Below are 12,395 nucleotides of genomic sequence, written 5' to 3'. Positions count from 1 at the left end.
TTCTGTTGGCTTTTATCTCACTTTAAATTTTACTGCTTCAAACCCAAAGACAAATGACAGTGTCAATATGCTAATGTGAGAGTAAAATGTGCATTTAACACAGCTGATACAGGAATAATTCCTTCCTTTTTCTTTACAAAGCATTTCATCAAGAAGTGATGAATAAGTAGGCTGTTCCAGTGACCTCTCAGCAGAAAGATGCCTCTGATCCATACACACACAGCATTCAGTCCTATTGTCTTTTCTTATTTGCTTTTCAGACAACTGAAAAGGGACATTTTTTTAAATCGACTATACTGAAACATATCAATCAAAACTTAATACCAAGTCACCAGCTCACTGCTCTACAGTGGGAAAGCTGCTGTCAAATACAATTTACACCAGATGGATAAAGGTCCTCAGCATTCCATAGAACAGTGGGAGACAGATATGTTTACCAATTTATCAGTTATCCTTAGAGAGGAGTTGTAACAAACTCTTCACAAAAATCACTGCTTCATCACTGCTGTATTGTCACAGCCTTACAATCCTCCTCTGATCATGCTGAATAATCTATCCTCAGGAACTCCCCTGTCTATAGTGGAGTAATATGGAAAAGCTTTACCAAGAATTCTCACTGGCCACTTAGCAAATTCCCCTTCAGTCCTAAAAGCACTTCCCTCTTGAACAAAACTTTGTTTCTGCTAATAATGGAAAGCTTGTGCTTAGATATGCCTCGTGAGGCATTAAACTGCTTGTGGAGAGTTCCTGGATGCTTTTTGAACCAGCTCAAACTTTGAACAGCAACACACAGGATTTCTAAAGTCCTCAGTGTCATAAAGTCTGTCCTACAAGTGTCTCAACCCTAGTTTTAACTCTCATACCTGTAGCAGTAACCAGAAGTACAGGAAGAATTTTCACCTTCATAAACCAAAGAACAGTTCCTCCCCTTCCATTTCCTGCACGTGGAAGCCACAGTATATGCAATCATGTTTTGTTAATTGCTCTGGAAAAGGGTTCTGGCCGAGCAGTTCTTGATCTTGTAGCAAAATCAAAGAGAAAGCAGCAAACCCCAATCATGAAACACAGCCAAGGAGTGTAGTTATCTTTGGCTTTGCATTTCAACTTTATGGAGCAGATCTCATGTTCCAGCTGTGACATATGTCACTTTGTATGCATCACTCACAGCAACCAATGAACTGGGAGACAAATGGCATGATGAATCCTGACACTTCAGTCTGTAATGCTCAAGCATTGCAGCCATTATTAAATTTGGAGTGAGTCCATATTTGAAGGTGAATCTCTTCATGACACTGCATTCTCTATTTTAGCTTTTGATTGCAGCAATCCAGAAAACTGTAACCCTATAAATAATGTTATTGTGATTCTAAAAATAATGCCCTGAAAACACCTCGAAGCTAAATTTAATAGACTTGCTAACACAAGATCTCAGAACGTGGCTTGTCAGGTCTTGAACTTCTGGTAGGTGGAAGACATGGACAGTTCTAATTTACTTATGTAGGAAGGCTAGAAATACATGCAGAGTCCATAGAAACATGAACAATGGCATTTCTAGACAAAGGGTCCTTAAAGATGTAGAAAGAAGTTATGTTCTGTCTTAAGCTATACAGCAATAGAAAAATAAATGAGAAAAGAGCATGGAGTTATTTGATCATTTTAAATCACTCCCATATCCATCCGAAAATTTTAAATCCTTGTAAATCTTTTTCTTCTCTAGAATAGCTGCTTCCAATCTCTTTACAGTGTGATCCATGCTGATGTGATTGCTAATGGGCTTAGGCTGTGCTTTGCAATGTGTACGCTGTATGGATCATTAGAGAGAGAAAGGAGGAGGATGACTTTTAATGAGATTGCTACATTAGTAATCTGCTATCAGAAGTACTGCTACCAAATATAATTGCAGAATTAACAAGGATTATAATTATGTACGCTCATGTTCACTGTTAATGTCTCCAGCCTGGTACCCATATTGTTAGACTGCTCCAGAAAGGGTAAGTGCTGAGCACTGGAAACATGCAAAGGTGCAAGAGAAAACTTCCACAACATCATAAGAGAAGTTACATTCACTGATAGTACTTCAAATGTAGGAATGCTTATGTACCATAATGACTTTGTTGTCATTCATTTGATGAAACATCTGTTGTTAGATATGAAAAAGACATTGTCAGTTTTCTTCCCTGTGAGAGTGGTGAGGCACTGGCTCAGGTTGCCCAGAGAAGTTATGGCTGCCCCATCCCTGGCAGTGTTCAAAGCCAGACTGGATGGGGCTTGGAGCAACCTGGTCTCGTGGAAGGTAACTGAATGAGCTTTAAGGTCCCTTCCAATCCAAACCCTTCTAGGATTCTATGGAGATCAAAGGGCTGCTACTGCTCAGTACTGTAACACCTGTCACTTCTTCAGATTCCTCTGCAGATATGTTTCACATACCCATTTAGGCTGCTACATTATGGCACTCTTCACTTTTGAATAACATGAAACTACTTCTTTATCCACTGGTACTTTCACCTTGGTTAATTACAACTTGCCTTTATTTCCCCTGCCCATGCTTCCATTTAAAGACTGTAATTAAACACCAGTGTTTAACCCCAAACCAACCAACCCCAAATCAGAGGGAAATTTAAAGACTGCAGTTTTCAAAATGGTACAGTTTGGCTTTTTGAGACTTCTTACTGTATCATTCCAGTGGTGCCATCTCCTGACACTTTTTTAGAGAGAACACAAAACATGCACCTCCAGTCCTTGAAAGCATGCTCTTAAGTTAGCTTGGCCTGTCAAGTTAGATGGCATTTACCATCAATTTGTAGACGGCTCTTGCAGCAGTTGTCAGATTATATTCCTTCCTTGCTTTGAACTAACAACAAGACATGGGATGAACAACTGTCCATTTTGATTCCTCATTAGAAAAAGAAGATAACTGCACTCTTAAAATGGACTGCAGATCCAGCGGATGTCATCTGCACCAGCAGACAATAAGCTTAAAGTAAGAACATGGCCAGAAAAGCTGCTAGGCTTTTGTTGAAAGAGGAAATTTTCGCTTGCAGATAGCGTAAGAGAGTCATCACTCTGGTATTAGAATCATTCTGTCCTGTGAGACTTTTTAAAGCCTGATAATTTGAGATGATGAAAATTAGTTGAGTAATGACCCAGCATTGCTGCAGTACAGCATTCTGCTTAATATAGAGGCAGTTTGTGCTGCATCTGCAGGCCGTCAAAAATACATACAGGCATGACTCAAACTTCTGTTCTCCATTCCCAAGAACATTTCCAATGGGCCCCATCCTTTAGTTCAGCCAGAAAGCTGTTTCTACTTGAGCAGGCATAAAAAACCATAAGCTAGGTAGCAGAACCGTATCTCCACAGCAAAAGTACAAAGCCTTTAACTGCTACTCCGAGCCTGGCCACTTTGTTGTATTTTGCAGAAGCCTGGCTTACCCGCAGGAAAAATGGGAATTTCCGACCATAAAAGCCAACTCTGAAAAACTCAGGTTCTAAGCGCTGCTGCTCCATGATATTATCATAATAGGTGGCTTCCATTTTCTGTGGAGGACAAAAATAGCTGCTGTCAGACCTTTAAACATTAGAATCTCAGGACACATTCAGACATCACATTACCCTTTTGCTCCCACTATTTGTATGAAAAGACCAAAATTCTGTTAAAAATTACTAATGAAACAGTCTCTGTTCATGGTGGAGCAGACTATGGGATCCTCACACTCATTCTACAGTTCTGGAGATGACATATGAAAATCTTCTTCTTGTACCTCATTTTAAATTAAACAGGTCTTGCATGTAATCTTCTTAGCACTGCAGAATTAATGGCAGAGCTGAGATTAAGATCTATGTTGCCTAGCTCACAGTGTCCTATTCTTTCCTACAGCTCAAAATCTATACCACTGCCTGGGAAATTGCATCAAGTCAATTGGGTTTGCCTTAATTGAGTTGAGGGGCATGAAAAAGATTGGAACAAAATTAAATCTTCTACAGCTCTGTGCACCAGTAGGTTTAACATGGAAGAAAAAGGGGTTTTGTAAAAGTAAAAGGCCTTTTCTCTAGTTCCAATTATTAGCTTTGTGGCACTGTGCTAGCATTTATATCCAGAGTGGGATTTCAAGACCCCTTGCCAAACTGAATCTCAGTTGAAAGGCTCACAGAAATTTCATTAGAGCAAAAAGATAGCTTTTTAAATGGAAGCAGCAGTTGGACATCACTTGCTTCCACTGCAGGGAACCCTAACAGCAGCTCTGAGTTCCAACATTGTATCAAGGTTTTGTTCTGGGTTCCCACACCCATTAATGCCTTTTCTAAAACGGAGAAAATCCCCACATCACTGCAGGAAAAGTAAAGGGATGTGTTGAATGATGTGAATGGCACAGAGAAGAACTCTTTTAGAGTGGGGAGAAATTCAAGTTGGTTCAAGGCAACACAGAGTTAGGAAACCTGAACAGAAAACCAATCCCACACAGGTGAGTGAAAGAAAGGATGAGGTAAAATGGTTCTACTGATCAGCTGAGATGCTCTTCACCTGCCAGCTGATTACACCCAAATAATGAGGCAGCAGCAAGAATAGCTGTTTTACTGATGTTTAGGAAAGAAAGTCTTCGATTCTCAACTTGACTTAAGCCTTTACCATGCTCATCATTCCTGATTATGGTATTTCCGGTACAACAGGATGTTCTACATGTCTACAGTAAAGAAGTGCACATCCAACGTGGTCACCTAAACTCTGTAGGGTCACTCTGAGGAAAACAGGTTCTTCAGAGGTGGAGTTCATGAGTAATAATTAGGTATATTTGGATAAGAATAAATTTGGCTTTTAAAGAGAATTTAAACCACTGTGTATACGAATACATCCACATAGCCTAAATCTTAAATTTGGATACATGCGTGCTACTCCAGGGGACAAAAGCAGAATGAAATATTTTCACATTCATAAAGCTTTTAAGTAACAACCTGAACTTTCTGTTTCAAGCACAATGCTGCAAATGTGCCCTGATTTTCATCATGTGCTTGGTTTTACTGGTTCTTGTAAATTGCTAAGAACACCAGAAATGTCTACCTTCATTCTCTCTCTCTTGTTCCTCTTATGTCAAGTGAGACACAGCTGTCCTTCATATTTTTGGAATTAAAATGAAATATGTGTGTTTCCAGGCCATCTGAATTTACTGTTGTCCCTGCTTTGAGCAGGAGGTTCGACTAGATGAGAGAAACTGTTGCTACTTACTCGAATCCAGCTGAGGCTCTGATAATCATAGAGGCTTTCGTACTGGATGGCCAGTTCTCTGCACAGTGGGATTCCAAACTCCCAGCTCTGTGAAACCAAAGCAGATCACACTCACAGAAAACAGACTGTTATTGCCAGCACAACTGAGAGGAATATGGAAACTCAATTTTGGGAATTCATCTGGTATGAAATGCCAGGGATTAGATGTGAAAATGCAGTGTGATGAAACGGTTTCTATTAAATATCAGATTAATTCCTTCCTCAAGATGGTAACGGACGCATATGTTGCATTGAAATTACACACACATACTGCTTGTTTTTGACAGTTCATTCATGAGACTGGGAACTTATGCAGAGAAAGATAAGACAACTAACACTTGTTTCTTGTTAGACACCCCTTTAACCTACCCCCAGTATCCTTTGCTTTCTGCACTAAAACTCCCTAGAGTAGAGCTGTGGCTTAGCTCCCCAGCAAAATTCTCCCCTACGCATAGGACTGCTGCTTCCCACTGAAAGCACAAAACTGCCAAGCAATGGGAAACACTCAAATATAGGGACAGAACACCCTCAGAACTCACCTTTATTACTGCTGAGTGAATACCCATATTCAGAACTGAAAGCAAAAAACCTTCCAGTCTGCATGCAGTAAATCTTTCCTAGCACACCGTACCTCAGAGGTAAGGCAGAGAGACTGAGTTTGGGCACCCCACTCTGAGGGACTCCTGTTACATCACTTAGCTTTTTTAAGTGCTCATTTTACACCTTGAACTGAAATCTCCATCATCTTTATCCTGCAGAGATAGGAAGCCTCTAGGGGGGACTGACTGTTACCACTCTTACACACAGGAACCCCAGGGTCTTAGTCGAACCTTTACTGGATTAACTTCTATGCATTACTGGGCTAATTTTAACTGGGACTCTGTTGTAGTGAAAACAAAATTAATGTGTGAGTTAGACTATCACCTAAGGTTTTAGGAATATTTGTAGCAATATTGTAAATTATTGGTAACAGCGATTAACAGTAATTATGTAAAATATTAGCACTCAAGATGGAAATAATTTTTCTGGTTACATGTATCTACAGTTAAAAATTAATCTCTACACTGTTTGATTTAGTTTATTAAGTACTTTACAGTGCTTCAAACACATTTGCAGTGTTTGTTCTCTCATCCTTAATATCAGGAAAGCTTATCTCTGAATAGCAAAACTACTACATTATAGCAAAACAGCAAATACTACTACATGTAGGCAAATAGCAAATAACTATTTGCTGAACAGCAAAACTACTACATGTAGGAACTTTTTTATTAAAATAAGGGATTTAGTAAGAACTAAAAAGGCAAAAATAATGATTGCACATCTATTTAGGTTCAGTTAATTACAAAAACTTATGTAAGAATTTGCTAAATAAAAGATTCTTTCAGAATCAATTGGGATATTCTGACAGTAATTTGAGATGATGGGAAGCCTGAGGTTTATTTAGCTAAATATAATACATACAAGAAATTAACTGAAAGACCAGGTCCTTGACTACTCAGAATATTACTCAGGTATCTGTGATCTCAAACAGGATTTTTGCTGTGGGTTGTCAAAATCCATGGCATACAAACTGATACACTGAATTGGGATCAACAGCAGTAACCAGTTCAGTGTTTATATTTGCAAACACAAGTACTATTGCATTAACAGGTTTCAACATTCTTTCAAGAGATACTATACACAGATTTTCAGTCCTTACTTGATCTATATTCACTTGAAATAATGGAAAAGTCTCTTCTGAAACATCTGGTCAGGAATGAATGGCTTTGGTCATGCAGAGTGCGAGCAGAGTCTCACTTCCAAATGGGATGCTACATAATTCTCTAATGTGCCTTGTGGACAGAAGCAGAAAGCTAGCTGGCTGTCTTCCCTCGAGGTGATCCTAAAGATGTGACCTTTTCAAGCTCCTTTTCACATCTTATTTCTCTTTATACCAACTCTTTTACATGTATCCTGATACTATTCCTGTCACCCTAACTCAGGCTTTCTCTCTTTATTTCAGTTGTATTTCCACACAGATAAAATCCACTCATGAATATTCTGCAGCTACAACATGAGATAGAGAAGTGAAGAAACACAATATATAGGTACCTTCTTAAAGAGAGAAAAGAGTTTGAAGAAATTTGAAAGGAAAAAAGAATGAGTGGGTATCTGAGTCACTGGGATCCTCAGTTTTAAAATCTGTGATGTTCATGAGTACTGTCCTTACAGCCTAGAAAGTTAATATGTAATTAATTCCATGTGCTGTGCAAATGTCCCTTCCCTCCAAAGCATCATTCTTCCCCCCTTCATATAATTTCCTAATGTCCCCACTGTTAATTTCCCTCATCAGTACTGTCTGTTTTGCTGGCTGCATGTTCTATATCATGTCCTTCACTTGAAAAACACATTCATATGACAATTATTGCAGCTTTCTCCTATGGCACCAGGAACTCCCAGTTGAGTGCTACTGACTGCACACAAGGAGGCACAGATAGAGACAACTGGCTTCTGTAAATGGCAGCTTTTATCTACTCACATCCCAGGGTGCAGATTTCTTTTGGAAATACAATTTACATGAGGGTGCACAAGAAAAATTCAAATGTTGGGTATGGAGCACATGATCTAAAAATAAAATGATTTTGGAAATACAGCTTTGGGTCTCTCACAGCGCTTGGCTGGCTCAAAGGAGAATACACACAGTGATGCTGCAACTGGAGCTGGTCAGAATTTTAGTTAGTACAATCTAGCAGTGAACTGGACAGAAAAGGGTTGTGTAGTTTTCAAGCTGCTACTGTCCAGAAGCACGATCAATTGGGTTCAAACTGTTCTATTCAGTCTTCTTCAACCAGAAAACCTTCAGTTTTAACAGACAAAATATAAGGTTAAAAAAAAGATAAAAATCTTCAATTACAGTTCTGCACCTGCACACTCTGCTGACTGAGCCAGAACCAATTCAAAGCGTACCAGGAATCAATAGGAGTGAGCACACAACCAGAGTGAAGGCTAAAAGGGTTTTCAATACCTTTGTTCCTTCCCAGCACATGGCTGCTGCCAACAATATTGAGAATAGGAGTGACTCAATTCTGCATCCCACTGCAGTGCTCCAGGCCTGCCATGGGCCACACCACCGCTCCTTGCCCTCCACTGGCATGGCCTTTATGTCAAACTCACAAGGCAGGCTTGTGGTCATAGTTTTATCCCATTGCTGTGCTGAGAAAATTGTCCCACCAACAAATGTGGATGTTTTTTACTTCCTTTTAATGCTGCTTTGACTTCCTTTCTTAGTGGGAGATGCCAGGAGCAGCATGAGAAATTTAACTCTAGAAATGCAACAGGACACAGAACAACACATTCCATACTTTGAGACGTGAGAAGGGACCATCTTAGGGTAGCACAAAAAGAAGCCAGCAGACATAAGGTGAGGGAAGCAAATCTCTTCCACTCCCTGAACTGTTCCCTGTTATGCAGCAACAGAAAGAGTGCTGAAAAGCAGCAGCAGAATTTGGCTTCTCAGCATCTTTGACTTCCACAGTTTGAGTGACATACACACTGCTTAAGTGGATTACTTAGTTATTTGGTTACCGTTTATAATAAAAGAGAATTAAAAGACAAAGTTAAAGAACTCCATAAACATCCACTGGGGAAAAACCTTCAAGAGGTTAACACTATAATCGGTTCAGAGTTTTATAGTGAAATTACATCCCTTGAGTTTTCAGTCCCCTTCAGTGCATCCATGGAGTGCCTGGTTTTGTTAAAAACACAGGCTCACTTCCATTACATAGTCTTTAGATGACCTTTGTCTGCTCAGGCAGCACAAGACCGCAGTATTTGCACAAATCAGTAACTCAAGTGCAGTCTGAAAAACCCTGAGAATTTCTGAAACTGCAGAGAGAACCATATGCACTTTATTACAAAAGAACAGTTCCGGTAAAAACAACCCCATAAATAATTATTCTTAATGAATCACTTCTTCATAAATAGGCCATTTCTTCCTACACACAGGAATCTGACTTCCTTTTGTAGGTTCTGCAGAGCATATCGCTGCCAAATGCAACTTTCTATTATCAGGGCTAGGAAAGAAGGAGCTGAAATGGCAACCCCATACGAGAACCGAATCACATTTGTATTTAATGCCACTGTCATTGTCATCACTGACAAAACCAACCCCGAGGCGCACACACAGATGTTATCTTCCAGTAATAGAAGCTGCAGGAATTTTTCTAGAGAAAGGAAAAATCCGAAAACATTCTGACAGATGATATCACTTGTAAGGTTCATCTCTGAAATGTTCCCCAAGCACATGACACAAGGGACTTAACACCCACCTCTGCAGCAAGTAAAAGAAATACTTACTGTAGGAAACCCAAACTGAATATGTGAAATTGGAATGTATTGATTTTCTCCTGCACTTTAATTGAAAGCCACTCGAACAGTGACACTGGAAAGACTTAAGTCTTTTTTAATAAAGGGCACTGCCTGCCATTTACTTCTGTAGCTGAGAAACAAAACAAATCCTAAAGTGAGTCATAACACAGCAATCTGCATAGAAAACTACAGAATGCGGTCCTGACCCAAAAAGCTGTGGAACTAGTGTTATTCTGCCGCATTAGGTGATCCAGAGTTTGGTTTAAAGGTATAAACATGTTTTGGTGTTTTTCCTGTTGGCCTATCTAAACTAGTTCCAAATGTTATGCATCTTGACATACCCATATCCATTTTTTCATCTGTTTTTCCTTTGCCCAGAAAGCCAAGAAGCAGTGTGTCAAGTTAGAAAAGCTTTTGATACAAATTTACTTCCAGAACTGAGAGGACAGGCTTGCAAGCCCTAAGTAAGTCAGGAAAAGGGAAGGAAGCTGCTGGAAGAGAGAAGAAGTTGGCATACCTTCCCTTTGTTGAAGTAATGGATAATCTTACGGCACAGACCTTCCTTACGTTGCCACTCTGACTGAGATGGATAATGCAGGAACTCTCTCAGAGGTCTGTCCTCCCACTGAAGCAACTCACAGTACAAAAGCAAAGTAAATGCAGCCTCTGTTGGAAATGCAATTATTGAACACTGAATCAATGACAACAAACAAATAGAGCTGGTAGTAGAATGTTCACTAGACCTGCTTCCTAAACAGCCTGTAGCTTCTGATTTGTAACCTGAGACAAAATTCTCAGGTCTTAGATGATCATTAATTATTCAATTACCTAAAAGAGCAGCAAAAAGCTGTTTCCTACAGGCCTGATTTTTAGGTACAAATATGTCAAGTTTATTTTACCCCTCCTTGATTTAAATGCATGGTCAGACATTCAGATATGTAACCAGGTTTGGAATCTGCAGCTGTGAACAGAACTTGGACAAGACAAAATTGGAGTAGTTACACTTTCTAAGTGCTCTCTAAATACTACAGCGCAGGGAAATATGACAAATGATAATATAATGGTGGTTTTGTGATTTTAAACTTCCTCTAAATTTGATCCACTCTTGTGATTTTTTTTTATTGGTTTTTCTCTTAGAACATTTTAATGCAAAATTCAGAGTGTAACCAAATAGTTACATGGTTGTGTGGGCACAGACATACATTATTTGACTTGAGGGAATGAGCCAGACCTCAACTTCTTGAGGGTGGCAGAGCAGTGGAACAGGCTGCCCAGGGGTGTTGTGGACCCTCCCTCTGTGGAGACGTTCCTGTATAATGTGCTCTGGGTGGCTCTGCCTTGGCAGGGGTTGGACTGGAAGGTCTCCAGAGGTCCTTTCCAACCCAAATGTTTCTGTGATCCTATGATTCTTACCTTCCCAACTGCCGGAACTGATTCATACAATTCTTTCCCAAAGAATGAATCTGATGCTAGAGTGTACACTGGGAAAGTCAAAACCTTCCACAGGATTTCAAGCAGACCCCGGTATGATGTGTTACTAACCTGTGTAGTTCTCAGCCTGTAAGTGCATGTCACACAGCTTGTGGATGTAGCGGATATACATCTCTTCCTTGTTAATTTCAGATTTATAGAAATTCTGAGAAAGAAAAGAAAGAGCTGTCATTGAGCCCCTGTGTGTGTATAAAGTTACTGGAAAGAGAATATGTTATTCATGTGAAAGAGAAGTAATAATTCTTTTCACATTCACACTGATTTAACCCACTAGTTTTATCTTGTCATGATTTTTCTTTTAAGCAAAGATAGTCAAAAGATGAAAGAAAAGGCAACAGAAGTTGTGGAACCTGTCACAGGGATACTTAGAAGTCATCTGGACAAGGCCCTGAGGAACCTGACCCATTTGGCTCCAATTCAAGCACAATCCCTGTTCTGTTCTGTCATCCCAGTTCTTGGATTCTGAACCTACTACACTTGCCTGAAACAGATTCGTATCCCAACCTTTCCCAGCCCAGTTCTGACAGCATTGCGCAGGATTACAAAGAGCTAAAGGAAACATCTTTACCATAAGGTTAACGGTGCAGCCAATTTTCTTGTTTTCTGTTTCATCTCCTTTCATGCAGTCCCTAGGAAAGCAGACAGTGTTGAAACATACATCTGCAAAGAAAGTCCTTTGAAAATAAATCTGAAGCTGTCTTATCCTCCAGAGTTTCCTTAGATCAAAAGCAACAGTTCATCATATACTTTATTTTAAGAAGTTCCTCTAAGAAACAACTCTGTATTATGGCTTAATGATACGGGAACCGAGTGTCCTCTTACATGTCTGCTTCAGAGAACAAGCACCTGTAATGACCACTACTTCATTTCTCACAACAGTCTGACCAAAAATCACATAATAGTGGCCAAAAATCATCTGAATGCAAAATCTACTGTAAAAGTGAAAGCATATTATTTACGCAGATGTAAATATGTAGTGCTTTCCTAGTCAAAGCATTATCTTGCATGAATTCACCTATCCAGTGTACTGCTGGCACACTGAAAGATCCAACCTCAGTAATTTTGATGAGAATGCTCACTTTTCATAGGTAAATCACAAAATTTATCTTTAGTTTCTGGAATAATTTAGAAAACATTCCTATTCAGGCAGTACAAGAAAAGGCTTCAGAAATTACTAATCGTGACTTGAGATCAAGTCAAATTCAACTGTGAAAAAGAGACAACATGTTTAAAGCAGTGACACAGCAAATGGTCTTGAGAACTACACCATTGACTAACTGGCAGCTGGACTCCAAGA

The 12,395-nt window shown here is 39.5% G+C and overlaps 1 protein-coding gene across 1 annotated transcript in view; it reads right to left on the bottom strand.

The window, feature by feature from the left end:
* DOCK3 (dedicator of cytokinesis 3) overlaps nucleotides 1-12,395 on the bottom strand; it is a 204,284-nt gene that overhangs the window by 24,512 nt on the left and 167,377 nt on the right. The window contains 5 exon segments of the mRNA XM_034066545.1: nucleotides 3,433-3,537; nucleotides 5,222-5,308; nucleotides 10,125-10,273; nucleotides 11,150-11,243; nucleotides 11,667-11,727. Coding sequence (XP_033922436.1) covers nucleotides 3,433-3,537; nucleotides 5,222-5,308; nucleotides 10,125-10,273; nucleotides 11,150-11,243; nucleotides 11,667-11,727 — 496 coding nt within the window.

Source organism: Melopsittacus undulatus, chromosome 9, assembly GCF_012275295.1.
Source record: "Melopsittacus undulatus isolate bMelUnd1 chromosome 9, bMelUnd1.mat.Z, whole genome shotgun sequence".
Lineage (NCBI taxonomy): Eukaryota > Metazoa > Chordata > Aves > Psittaciformes > Psittaculidae > Melopsittacus > Melopsittacus undulatus.
This window is presented reverse-complemented; position numbering and strand designations above follow the sequence as displayed.